Below are 20878 nucleotides of genomic sequence, written 5' to 3'. Positions count from 1 at the left end.
GCCCTGGCCTCCAGCACCACCGTAAGGAACCTGGGAGTTGTCTTCGACCAGGATATGTCCTTTAACTCTCACATAAAACAAACCTCACGGACTGCCTTCTTTCATCTACGTAACATTGCGAAGATCAGGCACATCCTGTGTCAAAATGATGCAGAAAAATTAGTCCATGCATTTGTTACCTCTAGACTCGATTACTGCAATTCCTTATTATCAGGCTGCTCCAATAAGTCTCTAAAGACTCTCCAGTTGATCCAGAATTCTGCAGCACGTGTTCTGACTAGAACTAGAAAAAGAGATCATATTACGCCTGTATTAGCTTCTCTGCACTGGCTGCCTGTAAAATCCAGAATAGATTTTAAAGTCGTCCTCCTCACCTACAAAGCGCTAAACGGTCAGGCCCCATCATATCTTAAAGAGCTCATAGTACCCTACTACCCCACTAGAGCACTGCGCTCACAGAATGCAGGGTTACTTGAGGTTCCTAGAGTCTCCAAAAGTAGAATGGGAGCAAGAGCCTTCAGCTATCAAGCTCCTCTTCTCTGGAACCAGCTCCCAGTTTCAGTCCGGGAGGCAGACACCGTCTCTACATTTAAGAGTAGGCTAAAGACTTTCCTCTTTGATAACGCTTATACTTAAGCTGCTATAGGCATAGACTGCCGGGGGACTTCCTATGACACACTGTCATAAGGAACTTCCTATGACACACTGAGCTCCCCTCTCCTTATGTATATACTCATGTCCCATGTCCATGTTGTTACTAACTTCATTCCTTCCCGGGAGTCCTTGTGCCTCCTTGTCTCGCAGCTAACCGTGGAGCGGGGTCACACCTGGAGCGAGGTTATACCTGGAGCATGGGTACACTTGGAGCAGGGTTTCACCTGGATCTTGGTGGTCTCCGGTATTGTGGCTGCATCTGCTGCCGCGTCGGTGCCTGCTTGACACCAACTGCTACCATCCCTAATTAACTACGTCTGTACGAGGGACTACCAATGCTAACGAGGGATTTCCAACACCTAGTGACAATGTGGCAGCCTGGAGAATAACACTTCTCAATCACTGCCAAAGACATCAAGAGCTCCCAGCAAGCATGCTGATGCTGCAGGAACCAACACACGGGCATCGATCGCAGGGACGTCCCACACCAATACACATGGACGTACTGAGGAGAGATGCTGGACAGTGCTGGCTTTCCGATAGTTGTATTATCACTCTTTCCATCCACCACTATTGGTTTTGTGTTATCAGTCCTACTTGTATTAGCTATTACAGCTGCTAGACTGCTATTGTGGCTGCTTCTCTATCTCTCTCTCTCTATCTATCTCTCTCTCTCTCTCTCTCACTCTCTCTCTATCTATCTGTCCCCCCAGCCGGTCTCGACAGATGGCCGCCCGCCCTGCGCCCGGTTCTGCTCCAGGTTTCTTCCCAGTAATCGGGGAGTTTTTCCTGGCCACAGTGCGCTTGGTGGATCCTGTTGGGTCTCTAAACTATGGTGTACGGTCATAGACCTGCTCTATATATAAAGCGTCTTGAGATAACTTCTGTTGTGATTTGACGCTATACAAAAATAAATTGATTTGATTTGATTTGATCTTAAAATTCCTCTAAATAATAGTCATTTAAAATGGGTATGGTCTGTGTTCAGCAGCTTAACAGCAGAAGGGATAAAGGACTTGGAGTAACGATTTGTTCTTCTTAAGGGCACAATGAATGAGGCATTTATTATTAATTTCTAAAAGTTACTCATTTTGCAAAAAAAATAAAAGTAATTGGTCCATTTATTGTGTATAAATGTACAAATGTATATGTTTATTTTCTATATTTAAAAAATATATAATTTTAAAGTAAAAATATTTCATCTTGTTTTGTTTATTTACTCATGTAAAAAAAAAATACCAGTAAATATATTTTATAGGCTACAAGGTATGTAGACCTCCAAGGTATGAAAGTGGAAAGAAAAGCTGTACTAGCTATACTGCAGACTGTTTTTGACCTCTAAAAGTTTTCTCAATTCTTTGTGGAATGTAGCGTACATTGTAAAAAAGCATCAAATTTATATGTACTATGTAACTAGTGTAAATGTTTATTTTTTATATTTTTAAAAAATATATATTTTTAAAGTTAAAATATATTTTTTTAAATATTTGTTTGTATTAGCCTACTCTATAACATGATGTGTTAATAAAAAGATGAAAACGGTTGCTAAATCAATCTGAAATGTAAGTGTGGTATATTTTCAGGTCTTGCACAAGACAGCGAGGCCCCTAATTGTAAACATATGTGTGGGGGGTATATGTGGAGACACACATGGTCATACTAAGACCAGGGGCTGAAAGATAAACATGTAGGATAACAGAGCCATATATGGTCATACGCTCAGCTCAGATGTTGCCTGACATGAACCCGATATAAGGGGGCACGAGAGCCCCGAAGTGGAGGACTTTCAGATTTGACTTGAGACCTCCGGACGCTCTAGACGTCCGTTATGACATTTGTTGCTTGTTTGTAATAAACTCTATTATACCAGCAAGAACAGTGTCCTCGGAGCATCTTTTCTCATCACTTCAACAGCACTGTCGCAGGAAAGATACGACATAAGCTACCAAACTTTGAATATTACATTTATTCATAATTTCTTAAAGTTACTCAATTGCAAACAAAAAATAACAATAGTTGGTCCATTTATTGTATATACATTTATATGTTTATTTTCTATATTTAAAAAAATATATTTTTAAAGTAAAAATATTTAATCTTGTTTCGTTTATTTACTTATGTAAAAAAATAAAAATAAAATAAATAGCAGTAAATATGTTCTATAGGCTACAAGGTCTGTAGACCTCCAAGGTATGAAGGCGGAAAGAAAAGCTGCCTCACGTCCACTGTCGGACCTTCCCAGTGTGACACCCAGCGGAAGTAAACAACACTACTAGTAGCGTCATGAGCTGCATGCTGCTTGTTCAGTCAGCTGAAGACGATGTTGTAGTCGTAGTGCGGGTAACTCTTCACTTGATGATCAAACAACAATGTCTTCAGTTGAGTCTTTGAGAGAGTTTGTTAACGAGCGACTAACTGCTGCTGCTGAAGAAATATTCAGAGTTTTAGAGAAAACTATCGTCGAGCAGGAGGAAGAGATCGATCGTCAGCGCAGACTGTTGGATATCGTGTTGAAACCCGAGATCAAGTTACACAGGAGAGGTGAGGACTACTACTATGATCTTTATAAAGAGATCAAGTTACACAGGAGAGGTGAGGACTACTACTATGATCTTTATAAAGATGGGCAGTATGACTCCATGATGAGAGGCTACTGGTTGTTGGCTACTTGCAGTAGTGGTGGGGGACTTGAACCAGTGTTACCTGGAGACTGTGTTACCTGGGTTACCTGGAGACCGTGTTACCTGGAGACTGTGTTACCTGGGGTACCTGGAGACCGTGTTACCTGGAGACTGTGTTACCTGGGTTACCTGGAGACCGTGTTACCTGGAGACTGGGTTACCTGAGTTACCTGGAGACTGTGTTACCTGGGTTCCAACAGTATGTTAAGGACCAGACCAGAAAAGACAATATCCTGGACAAGTGTTTTGTAAGTGTTAAAGGTGTTTATGCGTCCAAGTATAGGGATGTCACGGTACCAGAAATCTAGTAGTCGATACCAATACCAGTAAATTTACACAATTCTCGATATAAAAATATGCGTTTGCATAATTTTGGTTAATTTTAAATGGGAAAAATATTCAATAACTTCACTTTTATAAAGTTTAGTGCATCAAAATGTTTTAATTAGTTTAATAAGTATAATCAGGAAGAGGCCATTGATGTGTGAAGTGATTTTGGTGGTACTACACTGCATAATACTGAAGTTATTGAATAGTTTTCTCTTTTCGGCATTGCATTTTGTAGAAGGTCCCTGACCACTCGTCTCACCGCCGGCTGCGCATAGAGACCAACGTTATGTGTTGATTAAAATGAGGTTGTAGCTCGTTGTCTACCTTACTAGTAAGAGACGTTGTTTGTGTTTAAACAATGTTTCTGTTATGAGTTATTGACCCAGGAAGTTTGAATCTGTCAATATCTTTCCCACTTTATCGAAGTAAATCATCTAGGGGGGCTCTGTACATCAGCAATGTGTGGACAGTCAGGAATGATTGGAAGAAGTGCTCTATGAAGTAACTCGAGGGAACGAGATACCTAACTCGGGGGAACGAGATACCTAACTCGGGGGAACGAGATACCTAACTCGGGGGAACGAGATACCTAACTCGGGGGAACGAGATACCTAACTCGAGGGAACGAGATACCTAACTCGGGGTAACGAGATACCTAACTCGGGGTAACGAGATACCTAACTCGAGGGAACGAGATACCTAACTCGGGGGAACGAGATACCTAACTCGGGGGAACGAGATACCTAACTCGGGGTAACGAGATACCTAACTCGAGGGAACGAGATACCTAACTCGGGGGAACGAGATACCTAACTCGGGGGTAACGAGATACCTAACTCGAGGGAACGAGATACCTAACTCGGGGGAACGAGATACCTAACTCGGGGGAACGAGATACCTAACTCGGGGGAAGGAGATGATAAAAATGTTCTCCTAGGAGTCTAGGGGGGCTACGTACATAATGGTTTAAAGATATACTGGTTGTATTTGTCTGCTCAGATGTCCGTTTTTCTCTCATCACAGTAACGTTAGTATCATATTGCTTTTGTTCTCTGTCCCTCCAGAGCTCCCACAGCAACATGTCTGTAAGGAGGAGGAGGTTCCCATTGACCAGCAGCTCTGTATTCAGGAGAGGAACTCCAGTCTGGACCAAGAGGACCCAGATCCTCCACAGATTAAAGATGAACAGGAGGAACTCTGCACCAGTCAGGAGGGAGAGCAGCTTGTACTGAAGCAGGAGACTGATTCCTTTATGTTGACTCCTACTCATGAGGAAGCTGACAACAGTGAAGTTCAGACTCTTTACTTGAATGCTGCAGAGAAAGAGTCTGTTGTCAACATGCCAGTTATAACCTCTGTGGTATCGGTACCAAACAGTGACCACCAGCTCTTCTCTCACATCTCTCATGAAGCTGAGAGCCAAGATCAGAGAGGAGGCGAGCATGGAGACTCAGGATCAACTAGAGATGCAGAGCCGAAATCACAGAAAAAACATCGCAAAAGCAGAAGTCACAGTAACAATGTAAAGAACTCTAACTTGTTAGAGATTCACCGTACCACTAACACAGGTAAACAGTCTTTCAGCTGTGACACATGTGGGAAAACATTCACTTGCATGTCATCATTGAAGATTCATATAAGAACCCACACTGGTGAGAAGCCATATTCTTGTAAAACATGTGGGAAAGCTTTCAGACTGAATGGTCAATTGGCAGTCCATATGGGAACCCACACAGGTGAGAAACCGTTTACTTGTAAAACATGTGGGAAAGATTTCATCCGTAATAGAGAATTGACAGTCCACATGAGAGTCCATACAGGCGAGAAGCCGTATTCTTGCAAAACATGTGGTACGAAATTCAGTCAGGCTTCATCATTGAGGAGTCATATAAGAACCCACACTGGTGAGAAGCCATATTCTTGCAAAACATGTGGAAAAGATTTTGGTAGTAACAGTAACTTCTTGGTCCACATGAGAACTCACACAGGCGAGAAGCCATATTCTTGCAAAACATGTGGAAAAGATTTCATGCGTAATGTTGAATTGACAGTCCACATGAGAACTCATACAGGTGAGAAGCCATATTCTTGCAAAACATGCGGAAAAAAATATATTCGGAAATCAACATTGAAGAGTCATATAAGAACCCACACTGGTGAAAGGCCATATTCTTGCAAAACATGTGGAAAAGCTTTCAGACTGAATGGAAAATTGACAGTCCACATGAGAACCCACACAGGTGAGAAGCCGTTTACTTGTAAAACATGTGGGAAAGATTTCGAATGTAATAATAACTTGATGGTCCACATGAGAACCCACACAGGTGAGAAGCCGTTTACTTGTAAAACATGTGGGAAAGATTTCGGACATAATTGTAGCTTGATGGTCCACATGAGAACCCACACAGGTGAGAAGCCGTTTACTTGTAAAACATGTGGGAAAGATTTCGGACATAATTGTAGCTTGATGGTCCACATGAGAACCCACACAGGTGAGAAGCCGTTTACTTGTAAAACATGTGGGAAAGATTTCGGATGTAATAATAACTTGATGGTCCACATGAGAACCCACACAGGTGAGAAGCCGTTTACTTGTAAAACATGTGGGAAAGATTTCGGATGTAATAATAACTTGATGGTCCACATGAGAACCCACACAGGTGAGAAGCCGTTTACTTGTAAAACATGTGGGAAAGATTTCGGACATAATAGTAACTTGATGGTCCACATGAGAAGAATCCACACTGGTGAGAAGCCGTAACTTCGTAAGACCTGTGGGAAAAGATTCTTATTAGTGCTTGAATTGAAAAGGCATATACGAGTGAATACAGACAAGTAGTGTTCTATTTGAACCAACACAAGTCAGGAGTCACATAATTGCAACACGTGCGGAAAAAGATTTTCTCAAATCACATTCTTGAGAAAACACCTGAGGGTCAATATACACAGGAGAAACCATAGAGGTGAATCTCTTGTGGAGAGGTGTTCACTAACTGAATGAAATACACTTTTGCAATAATTACATCTTTGTAACTGAATGTAAAATGTTTTCCACAAAAATGAGATGTCAATATGTTAGTATAAAGGTTCCCTTCATTTGAATGTATTACTTATATTTCTGTTAGAAACAGTATTTCTTTGAAACAATCTTAATCTCCCAAATCAAAGAAAAGTGTTAGTTTCACAGTTAAACATGTTTTGCTCGTATTTCCGTTCTTACTCAATATTTTGAATGCACTGTGAATTACACTGTGGTATTTCTACTTAAACAATTTGAATTCTTCTTCCTTCGCTGCTTATTTGTTTTTTGTTTTTTCATGCTAAATCATTGACTGCTATTAAACAAAAAATAAAAAAACAGTTGTAGTTTACTAAAACGTTCCAAATGTCCTTGTGGAATGATACATGTACATCCTTACTACTGACACACAAGTTTGAATAAATGCAACAGCAGCAGTTGGTAGCCTATGTTTTTTTGTATTAGTCTACTCTATAACATGATATATTGATAAAAAGATTTTTTTTTAAAAACAATGGTTGCTAAATCAATCTGAAATACCAAACTTTGAATAAGACATTTATGAATCTAAATCTTTAAATAATGTTTTAAAGACATACTCGTTGTATTTGTCTGACATACAACAGACAACCAATAATTAAAGTCAAAGGAAACATATTAAAGGCATGGGGCAGTTGGAGGGACAAGTTACAATAAGAACCATATAAATACATAGGATTATAGCAATAAAAGTCAAATAATAAGGAACAATATATAAGAACAGCATATCTTAAAATTCCTCTAAATAATAGTCATTTAAAATGGGTATGGTCTGTGTTCAGCAGCTTAACAGCAGAAGGGATAAAGGACTTGGAGTAACGATTTGTTCTCCTTAAGGGCACAATGAATGAGGCATTTATTATTAATTTCTAAAAGTTACTCATTTTGCAAAAAAAATAAAAGTAATTGCTCCATTTATTGTGTATAAATGTACAAATGTATATGTTTATTTTCTATATTTAAAAAAAATATAATTTTAAAGTAAAAATATTTCATCTTGTTTTGTTTATTTACTCATGTAAAAAAAAAATAGCAGTAAATATATTTTATAGGCTACAAGGTATGTAGACCTCCAAGGTATGAAAGTGGAAAGAAAAGCTGTACTAGCTATACTGCAGACTGTTTTTGACCTCTAAACATTTTCTCAATTCTTTGTGAAATGTAGCGTACATTGTAAAAAAGCATCAAATTTATATGTACTATGTAACTAGTGTAAATGTTTATTTTTTATATTTTTAAAAAATATATATTTTTAAAGTTAAAATATATATTTTTAAATATTTGTTTGTATTAGCCTACTCTATAACATGATGTGTTAATAAAAAGATGAAAACGGTTGCTAAATCAATCTGAAATGTAAGCTACCAAACTTTGAATATTACATTTATTCATAATTTCTTAAAGTTACTCAATTGCAAACAAAAAATAACAATAGTTGGTCCATTTATTGTATATACATTTATGTTTATTTTCTATATTTAAAAAAATATTTTTAAAGTAAAAATATTTAATCTTGTTTCGTTTATTTACTTATGTAAAAAAATTAAAATAAAATAAATAGCAGTAAATATGTTCTATAGGCTACAAGGTCTGTAGACCTCCAAGGTATGAAGGCGGAAAGAAAAGCTGCCTCACGTCCACTGTCGGACCTTCCCAGTGTGACACCCAGCGGAAGTAAACAACACTACTAGTAGCGTCATGAGCTGCATGCTGCTTGTTCAGTCAGCTGAAGACGATGTTGTAGTCGTAGTGCGGGTAACTCTTCACTTGATGATCAAACAACAATGTCTTCAGTTGAGTCTTTGAGAGAGTTTGTTAACGAGCGACTAACTGCTGCTGCTGAAGAAATATTCAGAGTTTTAGAGAAAACTATCGTCGAGCAGGAGGAAGAGATCGATCGTCAGCGCAGACTGTTGGATATCGTGTTGAAACCCGAGATCAAGTTACACAGGAGAGGTGAGGACTACTACTATGATCTTTATAAAGAGATCAAGTTACACAGGAGAGGTGAGGACTACTACTATGATCTTTATAAAGATATACAGTTACACAGGAGAGGTGAGGAGAACTACTATGATCTTTATAAAGATGGGCAGTATGACTCCATGATGAGAGGCTACTGGTTGTTGGCTACTTGCAGTAGTGGTGGGGGACTTGAACCAGTGTTACCTGGAGACTGTGTTACCTGGGTTACCTGGAGACCGTGTTACCTGGAGACTGTGTTACCTGGGTTACCTGGAGACCGTGTTACCTGGAGACTGGGTTACCTGGGTTACCTGGAGACTGTGTTACCTGGGTTCCAACAGTATGTTAAGGACCAGACCAGAAAAGACAATATCCTGGACAAGTGTTTTGTAAGTGTTAAAGGTGTTTATGCGTCCAAGTATAGGGATGTCACGGTACCAGAAATCTAGTAGTCGATACCAATACCAGTAAATTTACACAATTCTCGATATAAAAATATGCTTTTGCATAATTTTGGTGAATTTTAAATGGGAAAAATATTCAATAACTTCACTTCTATAAAGTTTAGTGCATCAAAATGTTTTAATTAGTTTAATAAGTATAATCAGGAAGAGGCCATTGATGTGTGAAGTGATTTTGGTGGTACTACACTGCATAATACTGAAGTTATTGAATAGTTTTCTCTTTTCGGCGTTGCATTTTGTAGAAGGTCCCTGACCACTCGTCTCACCGCCGGCTGCGCATAGAGACCAACGTTATGTGTTGATTAAAATGAGGTTGTAGCTCGTTGTCTACCTTACTAGAAAGAGACGTTGTTTGTGTTTAAACAATGTTTCTGTTATGAGTTATTGACCCAGGAAGTTTGAATCTGTCAATATCTTTCCCACTTTATCGAAGTAAATCATCTAGGGGGGCTCTGTACATCAGCAATGTGTGGACAGTCAGGAATGATTGGAAGAAGTGCTCTATGAAGTAACTCGAGGGAACGAGATACCTAACTCGGGGGAACGAGATACCTAACTCGAGGGAACGAGATACCTAACTCGGGGGAACGAGATACCTAACTCGAGGGAACGAGATACCTAACTCGGGGGAACGAGATACCTAACTCGGGGGAACGAGATACCTAACTCGGGGGAAGGAGATGATAAAAATGTTCTCCTAGGGGTCTAGGGGGGCTACGTACATAATGGTTTAAAGATATACTGGTTGTATTTGTCTGCTCAGATGTCCGTTTTTCTCTCATCACAGTAACGTTAGTATCATATTGCTTTTGTTCTCTGTCCCTCCAGAGCTCCCACAGCAACATGTCTGTAAGGAGGAGGAGGTTCCCGTTGACCAGCAGCTCTGTATTCAGGAGAGGAACTCCAGTCTGGACCAAGAGGACCCAGATCCTCCACAGATTAAAGATGAACAGGAGGAACTCTGCACCAGTCAGGAGGGAGAGCAGCTTGTACTGAAGCAGGAGACTGATTCCTTTATGTTGACTCCTACTCATGAGGAAGCTGACCACAGTGAAGTTCAGACTCTTTACTTGAATGCTGCAGAGAAAGAGTCTGTTGTCAACATGCCAGTTATAACCTCTGTGGTATCGGTACCAAACAGTGATCACCAGCTCTTCTCTCACATCTCTCATGAAGCTGAGAGCCAAGATCAGAGAGGAGGCGAGCATGGAGACTCAGGATCAACTAGAGATGCAGAGCCAAAATCACAGAAAAAACATCGCAAAAGCAGAAGTCACAGTAACAATGTAAACAACTCTAACTTGTTAGAGATTCACCGTACTACTAACACAGGTAAACAGTCTTTCAAATGTGACACATGTGGGAAAGAATTTAAGTTTAAGTTAAAATTGCAGATACACATGAGAACCCACACAGGTGAGAGGCCGTTCGTTTGCAAAACATGTGGGAAAAGATTCAGTCACAAAACATCATTGAAGATTCATATTAGAACCCACACAGGTGAGAAGCCGTTTACTTGTAAAACATGTGGAAAAGGTTTCATACAAACTAGTCAATTGACAGTCCACATGAGAACCCACACAGGTGAGAAGCCATATTCTTGCAAAACATGTGAGAAAAAATTCAGTCGGTCATCAGCATTGAAGAGTCATATACGAACCCACACAGGTGAGAAGTCATTTACTTGTAAAACATGTGGGAAAGCTTTCATACAAAGTTTTGAATTGACAGTCCACATGAGAGTCCATACAGGCGAGAAGCCATATTCTTGCGAAACATGTGGGAAAACATTCAGTCAGACTTCATCATTGAAGAGTCATATAAGAACCCACATTGGTGAGAAGCCATATTCTTGCAAAACATGTGGAAAAGATTTCGGACGTAACAATAGCTTGTTGGTCCACATGAGAATGCACACAGGTGAGAGGCCGTTTACTTGTAAAACATGTGGGAAAGATTTCAGACTTAATGGTGAATTGACAGTTCACATGAGAACTCACACAGGTGAGAAGCCGTATTTTTGCAAAACATGTGAGAAAACATTCACTCAGGCATCATCATTGAAGAGTCATATGAGAACCCACACAGGTGAGAAGCCGTACATTTGCAAAACATGTGGAAAAGCTTTCAGACTGAATGATCAATTGACAGTCCACATGAGAACCCACACAGGTGAGGAGCCGTTTACTTGTAAAACATGTGGAAAACATTTCGCATTTAATAGTAACTTGTTGGTCCACATGAAATCCCACACAGGTGAGAAACCATATTCTTGCGAAACATGTGGAAAAAAATTCTGTCTGCCACAATCATTGAAGACTCACATAAGAACCCACACAGGTGAGAAGCCGTACATTTGCAAAACATGTGGAAAAGCTTTCAGACTGAGTGTTCAATTGACAGTCCACATGAGAACCCACACAGGTGAGACGCCGTTTTCTTGTAAAACATGTGGGAAAGATTTTAGACTTAATGGTGAATTGACAGTCCACATGAGAACCCATACAGGTGAGAAGCCATATTCTTGCAAAACATGTGGGAAAGATTTCAGTCAGGCATCATCATTGACAGTCCACATGAGAACCCACACAGGTGAGAAGCCGTTTATTTGCAAAACATGTGGGAAAGATTTCGGACATAATAGTAGCTTGATGGTCCACATGAGAAGAATCCACACTGGTGAGAAGCCGTAACTTCGTAAGACCTGTGGGAAACGATTCTTTGTAGTGCTTGAATTGAAAAGGCATATACGAGTGCATACAGACAAGTAGTTTTCTATTTGAACCCACACAAGTCAGGAGCCACATAACTGCAACACTTTTGGAAAAAGATTTTCTCAAATCACATTCTTGAGAAAACACCTGAGGGTCAATATACACAGGAGAAACCATAGAGGTGAATCTCTTGTGGAGAGGTGTTCACTAACTGAATGAAATACACTTTTGCAATAGCTACATCTTTGTAACTGAATGTAAAATGTTTGCCACAAAAATGAGATGTCAATATGTTAGTATAAAGGTTCCCTTCATTTGACTGTATTCCTTATATTTCTGATAGAAACCGTTTTTCTTTGAAAAATCGTAATCTCCCAAATCAAGGAAAAGTGTTAGTTTCACAGTGAGTGGGCAGTAGTGGCTGTTAATGATGTGATCTTGATGGTTGTTGGTTTTGACAAAATATTCACTCACAAAATATCTCAGAATGTATGCAATATTGTAATTCTTCACCACTTTTAACCCCAAAACATTTAAATATGATGTCATTATGTGGCACTGACATGGGCATTGTACATAATGATTTGTCTGAGTTTGAACATGTTTTTCTCGTATTTCCGTTCTTACTCAACATTTTTAATGCGCTGTGAATTACACAGTTTTTTTTACTTAAACAATTTGAATTCTTCTTCTTTCGCTGCTCATTTGTTTTTGTATTTTTTATTTTTATTTTTATAATAAATGTCACAGCAGCAGTTGGTAGCCTAAGTTTTTTTGTATTAGTCTACTATAAAACATGATATATTGATACAAATATAAAAATAAAAAAAGTGGTTGCTAAATCAATCTGAAATACCAAACTTTGAATAAGGCATTTATGAATAATTTCTAAAAGTTGCTCATTTTGCAACAAAAAAGAAGAATATTTGGTCAATTTATTATATGTACATCTCTACTCTGCCCAATTCTGACGAGACATGTCTTTACTTATGTTCACTGGAAATGAAAATAGCCTACTTAGTAAATTATACCATCAAACTTGTGTACCTTTTTGGAAGGTTCCACATTTAAATATCAAGATGAATAAATTCCTAGCTATACTGCAGACTGTTTTTGACCTCTAAAAGTTTTCTCAATTCCTTGAGGAATGTAGCCTACATAGTAAAAAAGCATCAAACTTATATGTACTATATAACAAATGTATGTGTTTATTTTCTATATTTGAAAATATATATATTTTTAAAGTTAAAATAACGGGGCAAAATGACTCATAATGGTTTAAAGACATACTGGTTGTATTTGTCTGCTCAGATGTCTGTTTTTCTCTCATCACAGTAACGTTAGTATCATATTGCTTTTGTTCTCTGTCCCTCCAGAGCTCCCACAGCAACATGTCTGTAAGGAGGAGGAGGTTCCCGTTGACCAGCAGCTCTGTATTCAGGAGAGGAACTCCAGTCTGGACCAAGAGGACCCAGATCCTCCACAGATTAAAGAGGAACAGGAGGAACTCTGCACCAGTCAGGAGGGAGAGCAGCTTGAACTGAAGCAGGAGACTGAGACCTTTATGTTGACTCCTACTCATGAGGAAGCTGACCACAGTGAAGATCAGACTCTTTACTTGAATGCTGCAGAGAAACAGCCTGTTGTCAACATGCCAGTTATAACTTCTGTGGTATCGGTAGCAAACAGTGATCACCAGCTCTTCTCTCACATCTCTCATGAAGCTGTGAGCCAAGATCAGAGAGGAGGCGAGCATGGAGACTCAGGATCAACTAGAGATGCAGAGCTGAAGTCACAGAAAAGACATCGCAAAAGCAGAAGTCACAGTAACAATGTAAAGAACTCTAACTTGTTAGAGATTCACCGTACCACTAACACAGGTAAACAGTCTTTCAGCTGTGACACATGTGGGAAAACATTCACTTGCATGTCATCATTGAAGATTCATATAAGAACCCACACTGGTGAGAAGCCATATTCTTGTAAAACATGTGGGAAAGCTTTCAGACTGAATGGTCAATTGACAGTCCACATTAGAACCCACACAGGTGAGAAGCTGTTTACTTGTAAAACATGTGGAAAAGGTTTCATACAAACTAGTCAATTGACAGTCCACATGAGAACCCACACAGGTGAGAAGCCATATTCTTGTAAAACATGTGGGAAAAGATTCAGTCAGGCATCAACATTGAAGAGTCATATAAGAACCCACACAGGTGAGAAGCCATATTCTTGCAAAACATGTGGAAAAGCTTTCAGACTGAATGGAAAATTGACAATCCACATTAGAACCCACACAGGTGAGAAGCTGTTTACTTGTAAAACATGTGGAAAAGGTTTCATACAAACTAGTCAATTGACAGTCCACATGAGAACCCACACAGGTGAGAAGCCATATTCTTGCAAAACATGTGGAAAAGCTTTCAGACTGAATGGAAAATTGACAATCCACATTAGAACCCACACAGGTGAGAAGCTGTTTACTTGTAAAACATGTGGAAAAGGTTTCATACAAACTAGTCAATTGACAGTCCACATGAGAACCCACACAGGTGAGAAGCCGTTTACTTGCAAAACATGTGGAAAAGATTTCAGACATAATAGTAACTTGATGGTCCACATGAGAAGAATCCACACTGGTGAGAAGCCGTTTACTTGTAAAACATGTGGAAAAGGTTTCATACAAACTAGTCAATTGACAGTCCACATGAGAACCCACACAGGTGAGAAGCCGTTTACTTGCAAAACATGTGGAAAAGATTTCAGACATAATAGTAACTTGATGGTCCACATGAGAAGAATCCACACTGGTGAAAAGCCGTTTACTTGTAAAACATGTGGAAAAGGTTTCATACAAACTAGTCAATTGACAGTCCACATGAGAACCCACACAGGTGAGAAGCCGTTTACTTGCAAAACATGTGGAAAAGATTTCAGACATAATAGTAGCTTGATGGTCCACATGAGAAGAATCCACACTGGTGAGAAGCCGTTTACTTGTAAAACATGTGGAAAAGGTTTCATACAAACTAGTCAATTGACAGTCCACATGAGAACCCACACAGGTGAGAAGCCGTTTACTTGCAAAACATGTGGAAAAGATTTCAGACATAATAGTAGCTTGATGGTCCACATGAGAAGAATCCACACTGGTGAGAAGCCGTAACTTCGTAAGACCTGTGGGAAAAGATTCTTTGTAGTGCTTGAATTGAAAAGGCATATACGAGTGAATACAGACAAGTAGTTTTCTATTTGAACCCACGCAAGTCAGGAGTCACATAATTGCAACACGTGCGGAAAAAGATTTTCTCAAATCACATTCTTGAGAAAACACCTGAGGGTCAATATACACAGGAGAAACCATAGAGGTGAATCTCTTGTGGAGAGGTGTTCACTAACTGAATGAAATACACTTTTGCAATAGCTACATCTTTGTAACTGAATGTAAAATGTTTTCCACAAAAATGAGATGTCAATATGTTAGTATAAAGGTTCCCTTCATTTGAATGTACTACTTATATTTCTGTTAGAAACAGTATTTCTTTGAAACAATCTTCATCTCCCAAATCAAGGAAAAGTGTTAGTTTCACAGTTAAACATGTTTTGCTCGTATTTCCGTTCTTACTCAATATTTTGAATGCACTGTGAATTACACTGTGGTATTTCTACTTAAACAATTTGAATTCTTCTTCCTTCGCTGCTTATTTGTTTTTTTGTTTTTTCATGCTAAATCATTGACTGCTATTAAACAAAAAATAAAAAAACAGTTGTAGTTTACTAAAACGTTCCAAATGTCCTTGTGGAATGATACATGTACATCCTTACTACTGACACACAAGTTTGAATAAATGCAACAGCAGCAGTTGGTAGCCTATGTTTTTTTGTATTAGTCTACTCTATAACATGATATATTGATAAAAAGATTTTTTTTTAAAAACAATGGTTGCTAAATCAATCTGAAATACCAAACTTTGAATAAGACATTTATGAATCTAAATCTTTAAATAATGTTTTAAAGACATACTCGTTGTATTTGTGTGACATACAACAGACAACCAATAATTAAAGTCAAAGGAAACATATTAAAGGCATGGGGCAGTTGGAGGGACAAGTTACAATAAGAACCATATAAATACATAGGATTATAGCAATAAAAGTCAAATAATAAGGAACAATATATAAGAACAGCATATCTTAAAATTCCTCTAAATAATAGTCATTTAAAATGGGTATGGTCTGTGTTCAGCAGCTTAACAGCAGAAGGGATAAAGGACTTGGAGTAACGATTTGTTCTCCTTAAGGGCACAATGAATGAGGCATTTATTATTAATTTCTAAAAGTTACTCATTTTGCAAAAAAAATAAAAGTAATTGGTCCATTTATTGTGTATAAATGTACAAATGTATATGTTTATTTTCTATATTTAAAAAATATAATTTTAAAGTAAAAATATTTCATCTTGTTTTGTTTATTTACTTGTGTAAAAAAAAAATAACAGTAAATATATTTTATAGGCTACAAGGTATGTAGAACTCCAAGGTATGAAAATGGAAAGAAAAGCTGTACTAGCTATATTGCAGACTGTTTTTGACCTCTAAAAATGTTCTCAATTCTTTGTGGAATGTAGCGTACATTGTAAAAAAGCATCAAATTTATATGTACTATGTAACTAGTGTAAATGTTTATTTTTTATATTTTTAAAAAATATATATATTTTTAAAGTTAAAATATATTTTTTTAAATATTTGTTTGTATTAGCCTACTCTATAACATGATGTGTTAATAAAAAGATGAAAACGGTTGCTAAATCAATCTGAAATGTAAGCTACCAAACTTTGAATATTACATTTATTCATAATTTCTTAAAGTTACTCAATTGCAAACAAAAAATAACAATAGTTGGTCCATTTATTGTATATACATTTATATGTTTATTTTCTATATTTAAAAATATATATTTTTAAAGTAAAAATATTTAATCTTGTTTCGTTTATTTACTTATGTAAAAAAATAAAAATAAAAAAAATAGCAGTAAATATGTTCTATAGGCTACAAGGTCTGTAGACCTCCAAGGTATGAAGGCGGAAAGAAAAGCTGCCTCACGTCCACTGTCGGACCTTCCCAGTGTGACACCCAGCGGAAGTAAACAACACTACTAGTAGCGTCATGAGCTGCATGCTGCTTGTTCAGTCAGCTGAAGACGATGTTGTAGTCGTAGTGCGGGTAACTCTTCACTTGATGATCAAACAACAATGTCTTCAGTTGAGTCTTTGAGAGAGTTTGTTAACGAGCGACTAACTGCTGCTGCTGAAGAAATATTCAGAGTTTTAGAGAAAACTATCGTCGAGCAGGAGGAAGAGATCGATCGTCAGCGCAGACTGTTGGATATCGTGTTGAAACCCGAGATCAAGTTACACAGGAGAGGTGAGGACTACTACTATGATCTTTATAAAGATGGGCAGTATGACTCCATGATGAGAGGCTACTGGTTGTTGGCTACTTGCAGTAGTGGTGGGGGACTTGAACCAGTGTTACCTGGAGACTGTGTTACCTGGGTTACCTGGAGACCGTGTTACCTGGAGACTGTGTTACCTGGGGTACCTGGAGACCGTGTTACCTGGAGACTGTGTTACCTGGGTTACCTGGAAACCGTGTTACCTGGAGACTGTGTTACCAGTGTTACCTGGAGACTGTGTTACCTGGGTTCCAACAGTATGTTAAGGACCAGACCAGAAAAGACAATATCCTGGACAAGTGTTTTGTAAGTGTTAAAGGTGTTTATGCGTCCAAGTATAGGGATGTCACGGTACCAGAAATCTAGTAGTCGATACCAATACCAGTAAATTTACACAATTCTCGATATAAAAATATGCTTTTGCATAATTTTGGTGAATTTTAAATGGGAAAAATATTCAATAACTTCACTTCTATAAAGTTTAGTGCATCAAAATGTTTTAATTAGTTTAATAAGTATAATCAGGAAGAGGCCATTGATGTGTGAAGTGATTTTGGTGGTACTACACTGCATAATACTGAAGTTATTGAATAGTTTTCTCTTTTCAGCGTTGCATTTTGTAGAAGGTCCCTGACCACTCGTCTCACCGCCGGCTGCGCATAGAGACCAACGTTATGTGTTGATTAAAATGAGGTTGTAGCTCGTTGTCTACCTTACTAGAAAGAGACGTTGTTTGTGTTTAAACAATGTTTCTGTTATGAGTTATTGACCCAGGAAGTTTGAATCTGTCAATATCTTTCCCACTTTATCGAAGTAAATCATCTAGGGGGGCTCTGTACATCAGCAATGTGTGGACAGTCAGGAATGATTGGAAGAAGTGCTCTATGAAGTAACTCGAGGGAACGAGATACCTAACTCGGGGGAACGAGATACCTAACTCGAGGGAACGAGATACCTAACTCGGGGGAACGAGATACCTAACTCGAGGGAACGAGATACCTAACTCGGGGGAACGAGATACCTAACTCGGGGGAACGAGATACCTAACTCGGGGGAAGGAGATGATAAAAATGTTCTCCTAGGGGTCTAGGGGGGCTACGTACATAATGGTTTAAAGATATACTGGTTGTATTTGTCTGCTCAGATGTCCGTTTTTCTCTCATCACAGTAACGTTAGTATCATATTGCTTTTGTTCTCTGTCCCTCCAGAGCTCCCACAGCAACATGTCTGTAAGGAGGAGGAGGTTCCCGTTGACCAGCAGCTCTGTATTCAGGAGAGGAACTCCAGTCTGGACCAAGAGGACCCAGATCCTCCACAGATTAAAGATGAACAGGAGGAACTCTGCACCAGTCAGGAGGGAGAGCAGCTTGTACTGAAGCAGGAGACTGATTCCTTTATGTTGACTCCTACTCATGAGGAAGCTGACAACAGTGAAGTTCAGACTCTTTACTTGAATGCTGCAGAGAAAGAGTCTGTTGTCAACATGCCAGTTATAACCTCTGTGGTATCGGTACCAAACAGTGACCACCAGCTCTTCTCTCACATCTCTCGTGAAGCTGAGAGCCAAGATCAGAGAGGAGGCGAGCATGGAGACTCAGGATCAACTAGAGATGCAGAGCCGAAATCACAGAAAAAACATCGCAAAAGCAGAAGTCACAGTAACAATGTAAAGAACTCTAACTTGTTAGAGATTCACCGTACCACTAACACAGGTAAACAGTCTTTCAGCTGTGACACATGTGGGAAAACATTCACTTGCATGTCATCATTGAAGATTCATATAAGAACCCACACTGGTGAGAAGCCATATTCTTGTAAAACATGTGGGAAAGCTTTCAGACTGAATGGTCAATTGGCAGTCCATATGAGAACCCATACAGGTGAGAAGCCGTTCATTTGCAAAACATGTGGGAAAAGATTCGGTCACGTAACATCATTGAAGACTCATATGGGAACCCACACAGGTGAGAAACCGTTTACTTGTAAAACATGTGGGAAAGATTTCATCCGTAATAGAGAATTGACAGTCCACATGAGAGTCCATACAGGCGAGAAGCCGTATTCTTGCAAAACATGTGGTACGAAATTCAGTCAGGCTTCATCATTGAGGAGTCATATAAGAACCCACACTGGTGAGAAGCCATATTCTTGCAAAACATGTGGAAAAGATTTTGTTAGTAACAGTAACTTCTTGGTCCACATGAGAATCCACACAGGTGAGAAGCCGTTTACTTGTAAAACATGTGGGAAAGGTTTTGTATGTAATGGTAACTTGATGGTCCACATTAGAAGAATCCACACTGGTGAGAAGCCGTAACTTCGTAAGACCTGTGGGAAAAGATTCTCTGGAGTGCTTGAATTGAAAATGCATATACGAGTGAATACAGACAAGTAGTTTTCTAATTGAACCCACACAAGTCAGGAGTCACATAATTGCAACACTTTTGGAAAAAGATTTTCTCAAATCACATTCTTGAGAAAACACCTGAGGGTCAATATACACAGGAGAAACCATAGAGGTGAATCTCTTGTGGAGAGGTGTTCACTAACTGAATGAAATACACTTTTGCAATAGCTACATCTTTGTAACCGAATGTGAAATGTTTGCCACAAAAATGAGATGTCAATATGTTAGTATAAAGTTTCCCTTCATTTGACTGTATTACTTATATTTCTGTTAGAAACAGCTTTTCTTTGAAAAATCTTAATCTCCCAAATCAAGGAAAAGTGTTAGTTTCACAGTGAGTGGGCAGTAGTGGCTATTAATGATGTGATCTTGATGGTTGTTGGTTTTTTTGACAAAATATTCACTCACAAAATATCTCAGAATGTATGCAATATTGTAATTCTTCACCACTTTTAACCCCAAAACATTTAAATATGATGTCATTATGTGCAACTTACATGGGCATAGTGCAAAATGAGTTGTCTCAGTTTGAATATGTTTTGCTCGTATTTCCGTTCTTACTCAACATTTTTAATGCACTGTGAATTACAAACAACAGTTGGTCCATTTATAGTGTATAAATTTAAATGCTTATTTTCTATATTTAAAAAAAAAAAATTTTTAAAGTAAAAATATTTCATCTTGTTTCGTTTATTTACTTGTGTAAAAAAAAAAAAAAAATAGCACCAAATATATTTTATGATGTATTAATAAAAAGATGAAAAACGGTTGCTAAATCAATCTGAAATGTAAGCTACCAAACTTTGAATGAGGCATTTATTAATATTTTTTTAAGTTGCCCATTTTGCAACAAAAAATAACAATAGTTATCCATTTATTGTGTATAAATGTATATGTTTATTTTCTATATTTAAAAAATATATATATTTTTAAAGTTAAAATATTTAATCTTGTTTTATTTATTTACTTATGTAAAAAAAAAAATATATAAATATGTATATATATATATATATATATATATATAAATATGTATATATATATATATATATATATATATATATACACACCTTGTAGCCTATAAAACATATTTACTAATATATATTAGTAAATATGTTCTATAGGCTACAAGGTCTGTAGACCTCCAAGGTA

General features: G+C 38.1%; 3 protein-coding genes across 4 annotated transcripts; all 3 read left to right on the top strand.

Moving 5' to 3' along the window:
* Positions 1-3023: 3023 nt before the first annotated feature.
* Positions 3024-11845, top strand: LOC141760253 (uncharacterized). 2 transcript variants are annotated; one of them, XM_074622907.1, is made up of 2 exons: positions 3024-3195; positions 4730-6426. In XM_074622907.1, the coding sequence occupies exons 1-2, from the start codon at positions 3024-3026 to the stop codon at positions 6424-6426; spliced, it is 1869 nt and encodes a 622-aa protein (XP_074479008.1). The 2 variants fall into 2 exon arrangements, with proteins under 2 accessions (XP_074479008.1, XP_074479007.1); XM_074622906.1 differs by lacking the exons at positions 3024-3195; positions 4730-6426 and adding exons at positions 8508-8679; positions 9981-11845.
* Positions 11846-13349: 1504 nt separating this feature from the next.
* Positions 13350-15032, top strand: LOC141761303 (uncharacterized). The gene is made up of 3 exons (XM_074624635.1): positions 13350-13830; positions 13915-14061; positions 14398-15032. The coding sequence occupies exons 1-3, from the start codon at positions 13431-13433 to the stop codon at positions 15030-15032; spliced, it is 1182 nt and encodes a 393-aa protein (XP_074480736.1). The 5' UTR covers positions 13350-13430.
* Positions 15033-17032: 2000 nt separating this feature from the next.
* On the top strand, positions 17033-19741 carry LOC141761301 (uncharacterized). Its single transcript, XM_074624634.1, has 3 exons — positions 17033-17089; positions 17218-17290; positions 18531-19741. The coding sequence occupies exons 1-3, from the start codon at positions 17033-17035 to the stop codon at positions 19637-19639; spliced, it is 1239 nt and encodes a 412-aa protein (XP_074480735.1). The 3' UTR covers positions 19640-19741.
* The last annotated feature ends 1137 nt before the right edge of the window (positions 19742-20878 follow it).

This window comes from Sebastes fasciatus, chromosome 22, assembly GCF_043250625.1.
Source record: "Sebastes fasciatus isolate fSebFas1 chromosome 22, fSebFas1.pri, whole genome shotgun sequence".
NCBI classification, from domain to species: Eukaryota; Metazoa; Chordata; class Actinopteri; order Perciformes; family Sebastidae; genus Sebastes; species Sebastes fasciatus.
Note: the sequence above shows the minus strand (reverse complement) of the source record. Positions and strands in the feature narration are given on the sequence as shown.

Excerpts from the sequence above, each read along its gene's own strand:
- LOC141760253 (XM_074622906.1), top strand. The coding sequence starts at position 8,508 with ATGTCTTCAGTTGAGTCTTTGAGAGAGTTTGTTAACGAGCGACTAACT. Across the intron at positions 8,680-9,980 it reads GATCAAGTTACACAGGAGAG|AGCTCCCACAGCAACATGTC; the intron begins GTGAGGACTACT and ends CTGTCCCTCCAG.
- LOC141761303 (XM_074624635.1), top strand. The coding sequence starts at position 13,431 with ATGTTGACTCCTACTCATGAGGAAGCTGACCACAGTGAAGATCAGACT. Across the intron at positions 13,831-13,914 it reads TCATATAAGAACCCACACTG|GTGAGAAGCTGTTTACTTGT; the intron begins GTGAGAAGCCAT and ends GAACCCACACAG. Across the intron at positions 14,062-14,397 it reads TCAGGCATCAACATTGAAGA|TCCACATGAGAACCCACACA; the intron begins GTCATATAAGAA and ends GTCAATTGACAG.
- LOC141761301 (XM_074624634.1), top strand. The coding sequence starts at position 17,033 with ATGAGCTGCATGCTGCTTGTTCAGTCAGCTGAAGACGATGTTGTAGTC. Across the intron at positions 17,090-17,217 it reads ATGTTGTAGTCGTAGTGCGG|GAGGAAGAGATCGATCGTCA; the intron begins GTAACTCTTCAC and ends ATCGTCGAGCAG. Across the intron at positions 17,291-18,530 it reads GATCAAGTTACACAGGAGAG|AGCTCCCACAGCAACATGTC; the intron begins GTGAGGACTACT and ends CTGTCCCTCCAG.